The 18,917-nt window shown below is 36.1% G+C and overlaps 2 protein-coding genes across 8 annotated transcripts; one reads left to right on the plus strand and one right to left on the minus strand.

Moving 5' to 3' along the window:
• Positions 1-3,077: 3,077 nt before the first annotated feature.
• On the plus strand, positions 3,078-3,924 carry LOC112169751 (disease resistance protein RUN1-like). The gene is made up of 2 exons (XM_024306803.1): positions 3,078-3,565; positions 3,807-3,924. Exons 1-2 carry the CDS (start codon positions 3,078-3,080, stop codon positions 3,922-3,924), a joined length of 606 nt encoding a protein of 201 aa, XP_024162571.1.
• Positions 3,925-5,050: 1,126 nt separating this feature from the next.
• On the minus strand, positions 5,051-7,856 carry LOC112174076. 7 transcript variants are annotated; one of them, XR_005802248.1, is made up of 6 exons: positions 7,625-7,856; positions 7,000-7,063; positions 6,857-6,918; positions 6,063-6,740; positions 5,412-5,957; positions 5,051-5,328 (listed from the first exon to the last, which is right to left on the minus strand). XR_005802248.1 is itself a non-coding variant. In XM_024311773.2 (5 exons), the coding sequence occupies exons 3-5, from the start codon at positions 6,913-6,915 to the stop codon at positions 6,270-6,272; spliced, it is 453 nt and encodes a 150-aa protein (XP_024167541.1). In that variant the 5' UTR covers positions 6,916-6,918; positions 7,000-7,063; positions 7,625-7,856; the 3' UTR covers positions 5,336-6,269. The 7 variants fall into 7 exon arrangements, 1 of the variants encoding a protein (XP_024167541.1); XR_005802247.1 differs by having other exon boundaries at positions 6,036-6,740; XR_005802249.1 differs by having other exon boundaries at positions 5,412-5,501; positions 5,738-6,740.
• Positions 7,857-18,917: the final 11,061 nt, after the last annotated feature.

Below are 18,917 nucleotides of genomic sequence, written 5' to 3' on the forward strand. Positions count from 1 at the left end.
TTGAGCAAATGGAAAAGATTGCTCATCAAATCGAACATGTCTGGAGATGTAAACACGACCAGTGGTGCGATCCAAACACTTGTATCCTTTGTGTTGTAGACTATAGCCTAAGAAAACACACTCAACAGTCCTAGGCAAAAGCTTGTTAGTCCCATGTGGGATGTATATATTCTCAACACGCCCCCGCACGTGTGGCTAATTTTCAAGCCATACACGTGGACAACTTGGGTGACGTGGAGCCCGTGTGGCCGTTAGGCATGCACACGTGGGTAACCCGCTCTGATACCATAAAAGGATTTATAGAATTTTCTGTGTATTCTTCTCATTGTGAGGAAAGCATTATATACACAAAGGATTACTAAATTACAGCTATCTAGATCCTCTGTCTAAGCTATCTAGATCCTTAGTCTAAGCAATTACAATGAGTTAGCTAATTAGATCTTTAATCTAGGCAATTACATAATGAAGAGGAAGCTAAGATCAAGCAATTACAAAATACAATGAATCTGGACATAGATGGTTAATTAGGTGATTTAGCAGTTTTCTAGCCAAGGCATTTGCAGTTCTTTCATGACAAGCTACCTAACCTTTGAACTGCCTTCCTTTTAGGCAATGCCATAAGAACACAAACTCTCCCAACTACTGGTTTGAAGAATGAGTTTACCTCTTGAATGATAGTTGACGGTGGTTGACGAAAAGTTTACGATAGTTAGCGATAGTTGATGATAGTTGACAAAATGTTACGATAGTTGAAGAATGAGTTTACCTCTTGAATGATAGTTGACGGTGGTTGACGAAAGGTTGACGATAGTTGACAAAAGTTGACGAAAGATTATGATAGTTGAAGAATGAGTTTTAATGGTTGACGAAAAGTTGACGATGGTTGACGATAGTTGACGAAATGTTATATATGTTACTATGTTTGAGGATATATATGTTATTATGGTTGACTAAGTAGATTGAATTCGAAACTATGATTTTGACAACATGCATTAAATAGTCTAATAATCTCACGCAACGATCGGTTTCTCAATTTTCGTATGTCTAGATGGGGTTGCCCAAAAAGGAATTAGATATATAAATATAAGATTATGAAAGTAACTATGGTTGACCAAGTGGATCGAAATGGAAATGAATACCAAATCAGATGAATTTTTTAGAGCAACTTTAAAACATCTCAATATTCCTATCAAACGGTCAGTTTCTCCAAATTCATTGTCCACCTTATTGTTTTTTTTTAAAGATCCTCATGACTTCAAATGCAATGTACAAGTTATACAACATTAGTAGGAACATTTGTCTTCCACTTGGTCAACCATAGTTACCTTCCTAGTCTTATTTGTATATCTAATTCCTCTTTGGGCACACCATCTAGACATACGAAAATGGAAAAACCGACCATTGGGTGAGATTATTAGACTATTTTATGCATGTTGTCAAAAATTTAGACAACTTCATCATAGTTTCGAATTCAATCCACTTAGTCAACCATAGTAACATATATAATATTTCGTCAACTATCGTCAACCATCGTCAACTATTATTCAAGAGTTAAAACTCATTCTTCAATTATCGTGATCTTTCGTCAACTTTTGTCAACCATCGTCAACTATTATTCAAGAGTTAAAACTCATTCTTCAATTATTGTAATCTTTCGTCAACTTTTGTCAACAATCGTTAACCTTTTGTCAACCACCGTCAACTATCGTCAACCATCGTCAATAATATTCTAAAGTTAAAACTCATTCTTCAACTATTGTAATCTTTCGTCAACCACCGTCAACTATCATTCAAGAGGTAAACTCATTCTTCAACTATCGTAATATTTTGTTAACTATCATCAACTCTCGCTAACTATCATCAACTTTTGTCAACTATCATCAACTTTTTGTCGACCACTGTCAACTATCATTCAAGAGGTAAACTCATTCTTCAATTATTTTCAACTACCGTAAACCATTATTACATGTCATTCAAGAGGTAAATTCATTCTTCAACTATCGTAACCTTTCATCAATTATCGTCAACTTTTGTCACTCATTGTTAACATTTCGTCAACCATCATCAACTATCATTCAATAATAAACTCATTCTTCACCTATCATAACCTTTCGTCAATTATAGTCAACTATTATTCTAGAGGTAAACTTATTCTTTAACTATCGTAACATTTCGTCAACTATCATTCTTCTTCTTTTGAATACATTTTATTAAGGTTATTAAGTCTTAATAACCTTAATCTTTGACCGAGTTGATCGACATCATAACGATGACAGATTTTTCTGAATTTTGAACTTGAAGCCTAAAATAATGTACTTGACACATCTAACGGAAGGTTTCACAAGTGTAAGCTCCAATGATGCCTTTGCCCTTTGAAGCTTGTAGTGAAAAAAAATAGGCTTAGTTTGGGACTGCTTGCATACTGAGTATGGAACATACAGTATACTTGGCACTGCTTGCATATCAATTTTGGAACTTGATTGGCCATCCAGATCCGTTAATACCAACGTAAGAATATCACCAAAAAGAATGGAACATACAGTATACTTGGCACTCATTAGTTTTAGTCATAACTTTTGGTCAAATAGGATGTATGGAGATGTGTTATGCAAGAGTATATGCATTTGCTGCTGCTAATGTTTAATTGTCTATCTCTCTGTTGAGGGGTTTCAGCCAAAAGTAAGACAAAAGAAGAATTTGTTTAACTGTCTTTCAACGAATCATATTTTTTTTTCCCAATTATATATATTTTTTTCTAGTTTTCAAGGAGCTAGTGTTTTGTGTCTCTGTGTATTTAGATACCCAGACAACAGAAATCAAAGGAATAAAAATCAACCACAGAAACCAAGCCAGACAATTTTTTGTTGCTTCATAGTCAATTACACAACTCTTGTTACAATGAATATTTGTTTATGTGGTTGGGGAATTATTAATCTTTTCTAGGTTTTATGCAGTAGGGAAGAGAAACCAGGAAACACAACTGCATGTTTTCTATCTCCAAGCCTTGAAATAGCAAGTGTTGAAAGCTTCTCAGGTTACTCATATCTATAGTGTAGAAAAGGTAGGTTTCGTTGGAAATGAGCATACAAAGAATCTCTACATCTTTCCCCCCTTTAACTCCTCAGTGGAAATATGATGTTTTTCTGAGCTTTAGAGGCGATGACACTCGCAAGGCTTTTACAGACAACTTATACACTGCATTGGAACATCAAGGAATCATAACTTTCAGGGATGATCCTGAACTTCAGAAAGGGAAGGCTATTTCTCCAGAACTTTTTGCTGCACTTGAAGAATCAAGATTTGCTATCATTGTTCTCTCACAAAATTATGCATCGTCAACATGGTGCTTGGATGAACTTGTAAAAATTCTTGAATGCATGGAAGCAAAAGGAACTGTGCTAATTTTCTATGATGTTGATCCCTCTGATGTACGAAAGCAAACAGGGAGTTTTAAAAGAGCCTTTGCAAATCACGAAGAAAGATTTAAGGATGACAAAGAGAAAGTGTGGAGGTGGAGATCTGCATTAACTGAAGTGGCAAGTTTCTCTGGGAATTCAAAGCAATGGTATACATGTACTCTTTTTTTTTTTTTCTTTCTCTTTCCATTGCTTTACAACAGTTAATTTTGCTCTATCTCTTCATTATGTTATTCCCAAATAATATAGGCAGCTAATAAATTGAGTGTCTGATGCTTTTTAAATCACATTACTAGAATATAAAAGAAATCGAGTGCAATGCAGAGACATTTTCATAAACTAAATCTTCATGTCAATAACCTGATGAGTTTAATCTATTATGTGTTGTAGGTATGAATCAAACCTCATTAGAGATATTGTTGAAGTTATATGGAGAAGATTGCAACCTACTATCATTCAGTTATGCAGAAAGTCTAGTTGGGATTTACTCAAGATTGCAGCCAGTTAATTTGCTTTTAGGTGTAGGGGTGGATGACGTCTGCTTCATTGGGATATGGGGAATGGGGCGGGATTGGTAGGACAACTATGGTAAGAGCGGTGTATGAGAGAATCTTTCGTGAATTTGAATTTAGTTTCCTTTCTGATTTTAGAAACTCCCGCCTTTGGTTTGGTGGTCCATTAATTGCGAATTTAGGGCCAATGGAAAATCCTTGCATTCCTTAATATAGATTTTGGGGAAAGATGGGGTCAACCTGTGTTGGATCACATTTGGTTCGTCTATTTGCCCCGTGATATGTTATCTCGACATGAGTGGCAGGATATCTACTATCAGCTTGTATTCTCATTTAAACACGACTTGGAATTGGAGGGAGGAATCGATGAGGAAAATGTGCAAGTGAAGAAGTGTGGGGTCCGTATGGTATATGAGGAAGATGCGGAGGAGCTTTGGCAAACATTATTGAAGCAGAGGAGCAATATTGGCATTCCAAGCGAGGCCTTCATCACCATGATGATGATGCGTCCTCTAGTAGTGCAAGTCAGGCTCATCCAAAAAGAATTAAACAAGCTCCACCTTGACAGTGCAGGACCCAGTGGAAGCCCTTATACTCATGACCAGAAACATGGTTAATGCATTTTTTTTTCTGTGAAAAAAGAAAAAAGAAAAAGAATTCTTGTCTTCGAACGAACACATGTATCTTCTGTCCTGGTAGTTAATTATGCCTACTGGTGGCTCGATGCTGCACCAATATTTAGTTTGTTATGCCTACTGGTGGCACAGAATTGGTGACTACAATAAATGAAAAATCCAATCATCCTGCTTTTCAAGAAAATGAGGGCTGATTAAATTTCTGAGTACATTGTAAAAGTGAATTGATTTGTTCTGTGAAAAATGGGATTCGTAGATAAAATTAAGAGAAGCTTGAATGGCCAATCTCCAATTTTTCGATATACTTCTAGGTAAGTTTTAGTTATTTGGTTCGATCCAATATTCATTTCAGATAAATCCTTTGTGTTCCTGCCTTTGCCTTCCGAGATGCACTCATAAGTCATAACTGAAAGCATCAAATGAGAGTCTATATATAATTGTATATAGAAACACATTGCTTCTCCCATGCTTACCAGCTGTAAATAGAAGTCATATATATGAGTAATGATACAAGTTTCCTATCAAGAAAAGCTCATAATAAGTATCAATATTTGTGGCAGAAATGTTATTCACTAGAGTTCTTCCAGGGACACGATGCCCAAGGAAATCTGGAAGTTTACTGTTCCAACACTAGGTTGCAATATTATGTTTTTAACATGATTAATATCATATTATCTATTCAAATTGAACTATTCTAACAGGTGGTGATTGATCGACCTTAAGTACAACTTCCAACTTGTTTCGATTATCTGTTGCCTACAACACCTGTAGAACCAACGCAGAAGTTAGCAATTATGAGCAGCTCATAATGAAAAAAAAAAGAGCAGAGCAAGCTCTTATTCTCATACATGTATCTTTCCAGTAGTTCTAGGGTCAAGAAATCTACTTGCTGAGTTCCAAAGCAGCTTGAACCCATTACCGGCATTTACCACAAACATCTGATGTAATGTAAATGAAGAATGGCTGAATGAGTATGACTGTATAACAGCATATTTGGAACACAGCAGATATGCTGCATATGAATGAGTATCAGTTCTGCAACCTAGGAATATAGCAAATGAGTATAACAGCAAATTTGGAATACAGCAGCCTTGCCATTGGCACCAAAGCTCATTTTCCATACCAAACTCCCCATGTTCATATGCCAACAGACCAGTATGTCCATCATACTTACCCAGCTCATAATCATTAGCTGATTTCAAGTGAAGAGTCTCAACCCCATCTCACAAATCATCACCATGGCTCCCGCTCAACCATCAGCAGAACCACTATCTTGCAAGCCTCACCAATCAAAAATAAGAAAACCCTCCGGCCTCAAGTTGCGCACTGCCTCTGCATAGGATGATGGCTGTCCCCGAGTACTCAAGCAAGTCTCTTTCAACCCGAAGGAATCTCTGCATACATCATTTCTGAGTTGCTCAGGCTCCTTACTTATTGTGACTATTGAGGCAAAGTCAGAGAAAGGGGCATACAATTTGTTGAAAGCAGAAGCACTTAACTTGTAAGTTTGTTCCAGTAGATTACAGCACTTATGGTTCGGATCTCTAATCACTGCTGGAATGTTCTTCAGGCCAGAAGTTGAGAGCAGTTTCATTCCCTGGACCTGAAAGAGAGCATGATGAAGCATATTCTCTTGTGATTTGTCTATGTAAGGCTTCACTTGGTTGCTTTTCACCCTCTCCAATTCAACCCTTGCTTGCTTCAACTCAGATCTTAGGTCGGCTATGATTTCCACCAGGAATTGAAGCTATTGATTTAAAAGCTATTCCATCTTTATTTCTTGTTTCAAGGATGTCAACTGTGCCTCCCTCACTTGTCTGTATCAATTGAAATCTCCATCAGTTACATGTAAATATAAAATTTTACATGTAAAGACCAAAGCTTTTGCCATGACCTTATTCTTTGGCACCGCAACATTTTTGGGTTTGGGGTTCCTAACACTTCGAAATGTATCTGGATTTGAGATGGGTTTTCTGATCCTTGGAGTAGTAAGAGCTTTGGCTACAGTAGATGGTTGCTTTGCTTTAACATTTGGGATTGTTGCAGTGATCTTAGAAGGGAAAGGTTTGGCCTTATCTTTGGCATCAACTATCTTATGAGAGATTGAAGAAATCAGGGCCAACCTTGAAACTCTAGGCTTTGAAGATTTTGCAGGAGCTGTAAGTGGGCATTTCAAACTAGTATATAACACAAAAAAGAGTTTTACAGATATTAGTAATTTCATCTATCAGAGCCAAATTATAACAGTAGAAAAGGACTTGGAATTAGATTATTGAAGGCTTGGCGTATATACCTTGGCGACTTTCTGTTCGGTGCTTTTCGAAGTCTAACATTCGGACTTCTTGCTGCCATAACCTGTAAAACTAAATGCTATCATATCCAACCAAAGTGATTTATGTGATCCCAATTCAAATGTACCCAAAACCTACAACTCACCTAAGAACAAAGTTCTTGTATATTGCTTCAGTGTCTATTTCTTCTTAATGCTTTTGATCACACCCTGTAAACCACCACCAACATAACATTCATCATCAGACACAAAGAGCTGGGTTCGAAATAGGTCGAAATTCAATGGCTAAGAAAATCCATTCTATTTGCACAATTAGGCCTCAGTATTTTCACCGTGATTCTGAATTGCACACACAATGTCAACTGGGTCAGTATTCAACTCAAATTAGTTAATTTCTTCATTTCCGAAAAATCATTTCTCTCTACTAAACCAACCAAGCGCTTAAAAATCAGGCTATCATCTAAATTGGATGATATAATCACAGTGATTCTGAATTGCATATACCATGTCAACTGGGTCAACCATCAAAGATTGACCTCAAATAACTGATCTTTTAGTAACTTCATTCATTAATTTCCTAAACAATCATTACTCAATTTCCCTCAGGACCCAAAATCACAACAGATCAAATGCAAAATCGATCGAATGCAAAACAGATCATATAAAGAAGAAAAAAGCTAACAGTGACACGAGGTTCAATTCAAAGCAAGAGCTTGTGATAAGTAAATTAAGGGAACATAAGAGTTGTGGGGTTTAGAGCGAAACACGAACCGACGCGCATGCAGAACCAATAACGGTCGTCGGGACAGAAGTGATCCGGTGTGGTGAAGTCTACGAACTTGGGGGCCTCGATCTCCTCGTAGAACTCGTCCCCGCCTCCTCCCTGGCCGTTGGTCTGAACAGGCTGAGGTTCTTCTTCCATACCCACAAAACAGAGAGAGAGAGAGAGAGAGAGAGAGAGTTTGGTGTGACTGGAAATTATGGAGGTGAGGAGGAGGAGAGAGTTAAGTTTAAATTTGGAGGATTCTGAAAGTAGCCGTTGGGAAAGGTTCTCATTTGCGGACAAAGGAGGTCACCGTAACGGCTTCTCAGGGACTTTTCAGTAATTTGGGCGCAGAAGTCTTTTCCATTGGCCACCTGTCACATCTTCAAATGCAAAACCCAAACCCCCAATTTTTTTTTTTTTTTTTCCGCCCATCCTATTAATGCCTTTCTTCGTCTCACTAGAGGGGGAGTCCGTCTTTCTCTTTGTTTTTCAGTTCTGTTCTCTTCGTCTCTCCCACGTTCTCAATTTATCTTCTTCAAAAATCTCTTAATCAAGCTTATTGCATGCCCTCAGCGAACTTCTTCGTCTCCCTCATCAAATCGACACCACTTTACATCTGTAGAAATACACTCGAGAGTCAATGGCGCACAAAACAAAAAGGAAAGAAAAAAAAAAGGCAAGTTTTTCCTTTCAATGCTTGGACCTCGTGTATAAAGAAGAATGGGCACAATCAATGACTAAAATATCGAGTATCGAGGAAATATCGATAGTTCGGAAAATGGAAATTTCAATGGAAATATCGAGAAAGTTTCGATATCGATAAATTTTAGAAAAAAATGATGGAAATTAGGAGAATATCATTGAAATTTTAAGTGAAACTTTGTGAACTACTTATTTGATCAATTATCTATTATATTGGGAAGAAAGAAAAAAAACAAACGGTGACCAAGCTTCATTTCATAGTGAATTATAGTAATTTAGAATAAATGTTTGAAGTTGCCCGTATAATATTTAGTACTTTTAAAATATATAATTCTAATTAGAAATTTTATAAAGTTGTAAAGCTATTCAATCAATAAATACAAATGAATTAATATTTCTACAACATGGCAAAAGTATTTAGGAATGTTAGAGTCAAAAAAATAAAAATCTATAATTGCTGAAGGCCTAAAACTATACCTTAGAAGTTAGAGGTTTAAATTAATTGTCTAAAGAAATTAGTAATTTATTCTATTAAAATGACTATTAATAAAAAAAAAAAGCATAGAAGTACTAAACTGAATCCCAGTCGAGTTGGCTGGGGTGCTTTTTAACTTCATACTGAAGGAGACAGGTTCGAATCCCGTCTCTGTCAAGGTTTTCCTCATATCTTGTTTGAGGAATATTCGCGAATATTCCCTAAAATATCGCGATATTTCGCGATATTTTCGAAAATATCGCACGAAATATTGAGGGAAGTCATCTAAAATATCGTAGCATCAAAAAAACGAAAATTTCGCCGAAATATTGGCGAAATTATCGATTTTTTAGTCTATGGGCACAATGGAAATATAAAGCTTTAACTTTAATTCATAAAGGCAGTTCTTGTAGAAAACAAAGATAGCTTAAAAATAACTCACTCCAATTTGCAAATAAAACTCTAAGTTTTAATTTTAAATGTAGTCCGGAAGAAATGTTTTGTTAATTGCGGTCCAGTGACTAGGCATCCACATTAGCTTAATTTCCTATATTAGCATGATGAGTCAACTTCCACTTTTTCACATATCGAATTTGGAAAATTTTATTCGCACATCCCTAAATACTTAATACACCAACCCATTTGATTTCTTATTCTATCATTTTATTAAACACACCACTCAAACTACCTAAATTATCCTCAAATCTCAAAATTCTATATAAAATCACTATATATAAATCATATTAAAATCATCATGCTAAACTTTATCATAATCACAACATTCTATATATATCATAATGTTTAAATGCATTTAATTATCAGAATCATCATAATAATTTTAATTTTCTTTCAATTATTATCATGAGACCTGTATAATCTTAACAATTTTGTCATTCAAAATTGCTGGTAGTCAAAATTGTTGAAAAATAATCAAGAACACATGAAGAGGATCCCAACTAGGTTTATAACTACATTGTTATTATTTTCTCTCCATTAGTTATCATGAAACAACATATACAATCATCAGGATTTTGTAATGCAAAATTGGTAGTAGTCAAGCTTGTAGAAGAAGATTCCAATTAGGGTTTATATATATCCTACTAGGTTTTATTTTCTTTCTATTAATTACCAAGAAACAATATGAAGATCATAAGAATTTTGTAATGCATAATTGCTAATAATCAAGCTTGTCATGAACTCATGACAAAGATTTCAACTTGAATTTATAACACTATTAAAAGCTATTAAACATATTCCAATTATAGTTCCTTTTCTAATATGAATGTCTTTTCAGTCATTTCATTTACCCATATAATCTGATTGTAAATGTAAAAAAATTAGAATGTGTATTAAGTATTTAGGGATGTGTTAATAAAATTTCTCATCGAATTTACCCATAACAATATTACTCAAAACAATCAATAATTTATGAGTCAATTAATTGAGAGTTAATGTTGTTTTTCATTTAATTTGGTATTCATAAAAACCATACAAATTATAATATGTCATCAGCACAACAAAACCTCTTAATTCATGCATCGTCATTAAAAAAAATTATAATTTAAATAAAATGATTATACCTTACCATCATTTTTCTGCACCATATTTATATAGATTAATTTCAGTTTACCCCCCTCTGAGATTTGGGGATGTCATCATGTCACCCCCTCTATTCTCAATTTTGAATTTTACCCCCCAAACTTTCCAATTTCAATCAGGCGTGTACAATTTCTCCTATTCCGTCCAAATTGGACGTTAACTTTGACAATCAGACCCACTTTGAGAGCTAAAATGGTCATTTCAAAAGAAAAAAAAACCAAAAAAAAAAAACTCTCTCACTTTCGGGGTTTCTCTCTCTTCTCCAAATCCCTCTCTCTCTCTCTCTCTCTCTCTCTCTCTCTCTCTCTCTCTCTCTCTCTCTCTCTCTCTCTCTCTCTCTCTCTCTCTCCTGCAACTCTACGGGATTGGAAAAGAAAGCGACGAGAATCCTTATCAAGAATGCTAAATTGGGTAATCCAGACAGCAACACTACTTGGTGATGCTTCAATTAGAGTGATACCAGGGCCAGCTAATTAGAAGAAGCATAAGGGCAACGAGTTCTGGTTCTAGGCAATTAATTGATTAAAGCAAGGGAGGCATTGATGCAAAGAAGAGATATTAATCTAAAGACTGAAGAGTTACTCCAGCAGAAGAAACTAGAGATGCATCCTGTGATGTATGAAGATAATATTGTTGCTGGTCACCATTCCTCAGGGAGGTTAAGATGCAGAAGAAGGCTTCCTCGTAAATCTGAGAATCCAAACACTTTGAATTCTGTGGTCAGTGATTAAGATTTGACAGCTTATATTCTGAGAATCCAAACACATTGGAGACATTGAGGGAACATCAAGAATTAGAACAGTTGACAATGGAGCTCAAGAAAGTCAGAATTATGAGTAATTGTAGGAAAGCTTGTTAACCTATGGAGTTATGGCCAACACTTCCTCTTCTTCCTCCTGGTTGAAACAAACATTACTAGCTGCCCAATCGTTAAGCTAAGGAGGGTAATTACAACTTATCTTTGCTGCAGCTTGAAGCTTGAAGCTTGTTTTCAAAATCTAATTTTAATTACCCACTCTCTTTTTTGGTCACCTTGAAACCTTGCCATGACCCTATGACACTTCTAACAAGATCTTAGGCCCTTCCGTACGAGATGCATGGCCTCTAGACATAATTTTGTTGCCTCCATTACGGGATCGGTGCCTTATATACGAGCCTCAGGCCCTCTCGTACTCGATTCATGGCCTCCTTGACATGATTTAGGTGCCTCTTCTACAGGTTCGGTGCATCCTCTTCGAGATTCAAGCCCTACCGCTCAAGATGCATAGCCCCCTTGACATGATCTCGGTGCCTCCTCTACGGGATCGGTGCTTCCTTTACGAGATTTAGGCCCATGCATGGCTTCCTTGACATGATCCTGGTGCCTCATCTACGGGATCGGTGCCTCCCTTATGAGATGCATGACCTATTTAACATGATCTCGGTGTCTCCTCTACGAGATCCAAGCCCTCCCGCCTGAGATGCATGGCCTCCTTGACATATCTCTCAGTGCCTCCTTTACGAGATTCAGGCCTATGCATGGCCTCCTTGACATGATCCCAATCCCTCCTATATGAGATCTTATGGCCTCCTCTCGGTGATTGCATGGCCTCCTTGACATATCTTAGTGCCTCCTTTACGAGATTCAGGCCTATGCATGGCTTCCTTGACATGATTCTAATACCTCCTCTATGAGATCTTATGGCCTTCTCTCGGTGCCCCTCCTCTACGAGATCTTATTGCCACCTCTTGGTGCTTCCTTTATGAGATCTTATGGCCTTTTCTCTATGCCTCATCTATGAGATTTTTGGTCATCTCTCGGAGACTCCTCTACTAGATTTTGTCCACCTCTCGGTGTCTCCTCTACGGGATTCACCTGTACCTGATCTTGGTAAATCTTCTACGGGATTCAAGGTCTATCGGATCTATGGCCTCTTTTACATTACCTCGGTACATCTTTTAGAAATATTTGCATTGGATATCATAAGTCTTTCGAGAACTTTCACATATATCTATGTATCAAGATCCCTATAGAGATAAATTGTGACTATATCCATAAACTGCATATTGATTTTTTTTTTTTTTTTTTTTTTTTGAAACTACCAAACTAATGAGGTAGCGGATCGTTTTGACGTCCATTACGGTAGAATACGTCTCCTCATAATCATTGTCAAGGCGTTGAGAAAATCCTTGCACTAGTATACAAGTCTTGTATCTCACAATTTCATTCTTCTTTTTACGCTTACTTACTAATGCCCATTTAAATTCTACTGGTTAACATGGGGAATGTAAAAACAACAAGCCCAAACACCTTTGTCTTCGTCAAGGAGTCAAATTTGACCTGAATTGCTTCTTTCCATTTTGGCTAGTCGTTTTTGTTGCACCGAAAATTCGCCTACGTTGTCGACTTCTTTACCTGCACAATAAGAAAAGACAATCGAAACCCTTTGTGAGAAAGCACCGGTGTGGTACTGGTCAAAGAGACTCCGACGGTTGAGTCAGTTAGAGTGTTTCGCGTTTTTGTATTTTGAATGCTTGTGTGATTTCGGACTACTGTCACTTATGACCTAGGTAGGCCTGCAAACTATCCCATATCGGGTTCAAGGGAAACTAAACTTCCAGACTGTACTACAAAATGGTCAAATACTTCCAAATCAAGAAAGTCCAAAACTCTACCCTTTCCGTACCGTTACTCTGTCAATTTATTTCACCTCAGTATTGATTTAGGCATCAGAGGGTTTGAGATCGGCACCCTATGGTCTCCCTTCTGATTTACTCCTTTCGTGTACAGGTCTACGGAGCGAGGTACCGGTGATTCAGTCAACCATTCCTACTGTTGGGAGTACATTGAAACACTCGTTCTGGAGTCTTCTAGTCCTGAATGGATGGACTCAAATGAGATTAGCTTATTCCGCATGGAGTGTTGGGTCTTAAAGCTAGGCTTAGGTTAGTCCGTATATGACGCGGCATGCATCTGTTGGACTGGGTCCATATCCATTGCAGATTGGGCTTGAGCCGAAGCCCATATCTCTTGGAGACTGTTCCGGGGTGCTTCCCAGACTATCTGGACCTGACTTGGCGCTGTCACCTCGCTACCCTCTCACTAGAGCCTCGCCGATGCTTGGTTTGGGGAACGTGCGTTTTCCACGGCCAATGTGCAAAACCCTAGATTTTGCTCTACAAGGTCGCTCCTTTTACTACTTTTTTTTAATGCATTTAGGGTATCTAGCTAGTACAAAGGGCTCTCCTTCTCTCTAGATTCTGCTATTTCTGGGTTGCCACTGCTGAGAGTCGATGACTTGCTCCAATTGCTAGGGGTTCCATCCGATGACCAAAATATCGAGTATCGAGAAAATATCGACGGTCCAAAAATGGAAATTTTGATATCGATAAATATTCAAAAAAAAATGATGGAAATTGAGAGAAGATCATTGAAATTTTAAGTGAACTACTTATTTGATCAATATATTATCTATTATATTGGGGAAAAAAATGGTGAAAAACTTCATTTCATAGTGAATTATAGTAATTTAGAGTAAATGTTTGATGTCACCCGTATAATATTTAGTATTTTCAATATAAATAATTCTAATTAGAAATTTTATAAAGTTGTAGAACTATTCAATGAAAAATAAACAAATTAATATTACTATAACCTAGCAAAAGTATTTAGGAATGTTAGAGTCAAAAAACTAAAAATCTATAATTGCTAGAAATTGTATCTTAGAAGTTAGAAGTTTAATTAATTGTCTAAAAAATTAGTAACCTATTTCATGGGGAAAAAAAAAATACTAATAAAAAAAAAGTATACTAGAAAAGGAACAGGTTCGAATCCTAATTTTGTCAAGTTCTTCATTGCATTTTATTTAAGGAATATTCTCTAAAATTTTGAAAATATCGCACATTTTTAAAAATATCAAAATAACGCACGAAATATTGTTGGTAGGCATCGAAAATTTCAGAGTCTTAAAAAAATGAAAATTTCATCGAAATATTGTCATTTTAGTCATTGGCTTCATCTAGGCCTCATCAACGGGCCGGGCCGGGATTTATTGTAAATTGAAGGATCCAAGCCCATCCATTTAATGCGGGCCTCACGGGCTTTTTCAGGCAAGGCCGGGCTAAGCCTTGCGAACTTTTTCGGGGCGGGCCTTGCGGGCTTTATTTACAAATAAATCTTTAAAGATAATATTTCTTATAAACTTATATTTATATATCATACACTCTAAAGAGAAACCTCTATCAACTTAAATAAAATGGGAAAACCGACCGTTGGATGAGATTATTATAATAAATTACGAGTGTGGTAAAAAATTTAGCCAATTTCACCATATTTCAGAATCCGATTGAATTGGTCAACCGTCGTCACTTGTATGTTTTCTTGGTTGACCGATGGCATGACGACCGCGAAACGTGCTTATTTTTTCACATCATGTCTGTAAATATTCCATCGATGGATGTGCGTGGACATAAGATAAAATTTTCAATTTTAATTGCAAAGATGTTGGCCTATATCAATTTGCCTTCTAAAGTTGTATGACTTGTATATTGCATTTAAATTGTTGAGGTTCATTCTAAAGCAACCATGAAGTGGAAAATGAATTTAGAGAAATCAACCGCTCGATTGAGAGATTGTAATGTTTTTATGGTGATTGTAAAAAATTCAGCTAATTTGATTCTCGTTTCGAATTCGATCAATTAGGTCAAATTTAGTTACTCTTATAAACATATATCTATATATCATACACTCCAAAGAGCAAACCTATCAATTCAAAGAAAATGGAAAAATGGACCGTTGGATGAGATTATTACAATAAATTATGAGTGTGGTAAAAAATTTAGCCAATTTCACCATATTTTCGAATCCGATCGAATTGGTCAACCGTCGTCACTTGTATGTTTTCTTGGTTGACCGATGGCATGACGACCGCGAAATGTGCTTATTTTTTCACATCACGTCTGTAAATATTTCATCGATGGATGTGTGTGAACATAAGATAAAAATTTCAATTTTAATTACAAAGATGTTGGCCTATATTAATTTACCTCCTAAAGTTGTATGACTTGTATATTGCATTTAAATTGTTGAGGTTCATTCTAAAGTAACCATGAAGTGGAAAATGAATTTAGAGAAATCAACCGCTCGATTGAGAGATTGTAATGTTTTATGGTGATTGTAAAAAATTCAGCTAATTTGATTCTCGTTTCGAATTCGATCAACTAGGTCAAATTTAGTTACTCAAATAAACCTATATCTATATCATACACTCCAAAGAGCAACCCCTATTAATTCAAAGAAAATGAAAAAAATGGACCGTTGGATGACATTATTACAATAAATTATGAGTGTGGTAAAAAATTTAGCCAATTTCACTATATTTTCGAATCCGATCGAATTGGTCAACCGTCGTCACTTGTATGTCTTCTTAGTTGACCGATGGCATGACGACCGCGAAACATGCTTATTTTTTCACATCACGTTTGTAAATATTCCATCGATGGATGTGCGTGGACATAAGATAAAAAAAAAAAATTAATTACAAACACATTGCCCTATACCAATTTTCCTCCTAAAGTTGTATGACTTATGCATTGCATTTAAATTGTTGAGGTTCATTCTAAAGCAACCATGAAGTGGAAAATAAATTCGGAGAAACCAACCGCTCGATGGAGAGATTGTAATGTTTTATAGTGGTTGTAGAAAATTCAGCCAATTTGGTTCTCGTTTCGAATTCGATCAACTAGGTCAAACTTAGTTACTCTTATAAACCTATATTTATATATCATACACTCCAAATAGCAACCCCTATCAATTCAAAGAAAATAGAAAAACCGACCGTTGGATGAGGTTATTACAATTAATTATGAGTGTGGTAAAAAAATTAGCCAATTTCACCATATTTTGGAATCCGATCGAATTGGTCAACCGATATGTAGAATATATATATGCACTAATGCACATATTCTATATAAAAGTATAACAACTTCCACACACACACACACACACACACACACACATATATATATATATAAACACACACATATATTTTCAATCAAAAAAAAAACACACACACACACACACACATATATAAACACACACACACAAATATAAATCTGTGTGTGTGTGTGTATTTATAAACACACACACACACACACATATATATAATATTTTAAGGGCTTTTACGGGCCGGGCCGGGTTTTTGTGGGCTTTTGGTGGGCCGGCCCACTACCCACAGAGGCGGGCTTTTGCAGGCTTTTAGCCCTCAGGGCCGGCGAGCCTCCATCGGCCCACTTGATCTGTTGGCTTTTTGATGAGGCCTAGCTTCATCCAATGACTAAAATATCGAGTATCGAGGAAATATCGATAGTTTGGAAAATGGAAATTTCGATGGAAATATCGAGAAAGTTTCGATATCGATAAATTTTAGAAAAAAATGATGGAAATTAGGAGAATATCATTGAAATTTTAAGTGAAACTTTGTGAACTACTTATTTGATCAATTATCTATTATATTGGGAAGAAAGAAAAAAACAAACGGTGACCAAGCTTCATTTCATAGTGAATTATAGTAATTTAGAATAAATGTTTGAAGTTGCCCGTATAATATTTAGTACTTTTAAAATATATAATTCTAATTAGAAATTTTATAAAGTTGTAAAGCTATTCAATCAATAAATACAAATGAATTAATATTTCTACAACATGGCAAAAGTATTTAGGAATGTTAGAGTCAAAAAATAAAAATCTATAATTGCTGAAGGCCTAAAACTATACCTTAGAAGTTAGAGGTTTAAATTAATTGTCTAAAGAAATTAGTAATTTATTCTATTAAAATGACTATTAATAATAAAAAAAAAGCATAGAAGTACTAAACTGAATCCCAGTCGAGTTGGCTGGGGTGCTTTTTAACTTCATACTGAAGGAGACAGGTTCGAATCCCGTCTCTGTCAAGGTTTTCCTCATATTTTGTTTGAGGAATATTCGCGAATATTCCCTAAAATTTCGGATATATCGCATATTTTCGAAAATATCGCGATATTTCAAAAATATTGAGGGAAGTCATCTAAAATATCGTAGCCTCAAAAAAATGAAAATTTCGCCGAAATATTGGCGAAATTATCAATTTTTTAGTCTATGGCTTCATCCACCCCCTCACGTGGTCATCCGTCATTCTTTTAACGACTCAGTCTGTCTTATCAGTGGGAGACCTGTCTTTCTCTTTGTTTTTCATTTTCTTTCTCTTCATCTCTCCACATATGTCCTCGGTTTATCTTCTTGAAAACCTCTTAATCAAGCTTTTTGCATGTCTCAGCATACTTCTTCGTCTCCATCATCAAATCTACACCATTTTTCATCAGTAGAAATACACTCGAGAACTAATGGCCCACAAAAAAGAAAAAAGAAAAAACCTAGTTTTTCCTTTCAGTGCTTGGACCTCGTGTATAATAGTATAAAGAAAAGAGGCACAATGAAAATATAAGCTTTAACTTTGATTCATAAAGGCATTTGTTGCAGAAAACAAAGATAGCTCACTCCAATTTGCAGATAAGGATCAACAAGACACTATAGAGCCTTGTGAAAGATTCAATGCAGAAGAAACCATCAATATCAGTGGAATTATGCAAAAGTGGGTCATTTTAAAGAAATTGGTATAAAAAAACCCCCTAGGAGAATCATACAGAGGTGGATCATGTTGAAGTAATTGGGTGTTGAAGACCCTATTATGATAATCATGGGAATGCGAATCGTCTGAAGACAAGTGAGGTAAAATCTCACACAGTACCTAGGGAAACACAAATAATGTTGACAAATGTCGACAAAGGGTGCAATAAATTTTTCCTTCCCGCACTCTGAATTCGTGTGGAAAAGAAAAAAGGGCAGTATGGGGTGTAAAATATTGGAATGGGTTCCTAACCAATAGATGGACAAAAAAAGAAGCAGCCCGACTTATTCAAGAAATTCTCTAGATGACGAATCCACTCGGAGTCAATCAGGGTAAGGAAAAATTGGTCAGCTCGACTAATCCGTAACAAGCGGGAGGACCTCCCCCACGTCATTTTAAGAGTGGCATTATGGACTCACTAACAGATGACTTGCAAAAATTGCACATCACTACGTACAGAAACTAAGATATCCTCTCAGACTCACCTGTAAATACTTGGAATGGTGAATAATTAAGGGAGGCAATCGATTTCTACTTCACTCATTACAACTTAAACACTCACTGACCTATGCATCAGAGGGTACCTTCTTTTCAAAACGTGACTTACTAATGCCAATCGAATCCAAAAGATATCTTTAAAAACAACTTCTTGACTAAGAAGTCTTCACTCTTACTATAGTCAGCAAAGTAGGTGAGGAGATATTTCATCGAATTTTTCCACACCAACATAATATAAATAAATAATAGGGTTTTTGTCCATTTACCCCATTTCTGGGGATTTTTTTCCCACTAACCCCATTAAGTTTTTTTAATTCCCTCTTACCCAATACACTCTAAGGGAGTCTTCCCTAATAACCCATTAAGATTTTTTAAAATTTT

This window comes from Rosa chinensis, chromosome 6 (assembly GCF_002994745.2).
Source record: "Rosa chinensis cultivar Old Blush chromosome 6, RchiOBHm-V2, whole genome shotgun sequence".
NCBI classification, from domain to species: Eukaryota; Viridiplantae; Streptophyta; class Magnoliopsida; order Rosales; family Rosaceae; genus Rosa; species Rosa chinensis.

Coding starts and splice junctions, on each gene's coding strand:
- LOC112174076 (XM_024311773.2), bottom strand. CDS start 6,915: ATGGCAGCAAGAAGTCCGAATGTTAGACTTCGAAAAGCACCGAACAGA. Junction 6,741..6,856: donor CCGAACAGAAAGTCGCCAAG/GTATATACGCCA, acceptor GTTATATACTAG/TTTGAAATGCCCACTTACAG. Junction 6,381..6,457: donor TTGCGGTGCCAAAGAATAAG/GTCATGGCAAAA, acceptor CAATTGATACAG/ACAAGTGAGGGAGGCACAGT.
- LOC112169751 (XM_024306803.1), top strand. CDS start 3,078: ATGAGCATACAAAGAATCTCTACATCTTTCCCCCCTTTAACTCCTCAG. Junction 3,566..3,806: donor TCTGGGAATTCAAAGCAATG/GTATACATGTAC, acceptor TATGTGTTGTAG/GTATGAATCAAACCTCATTA.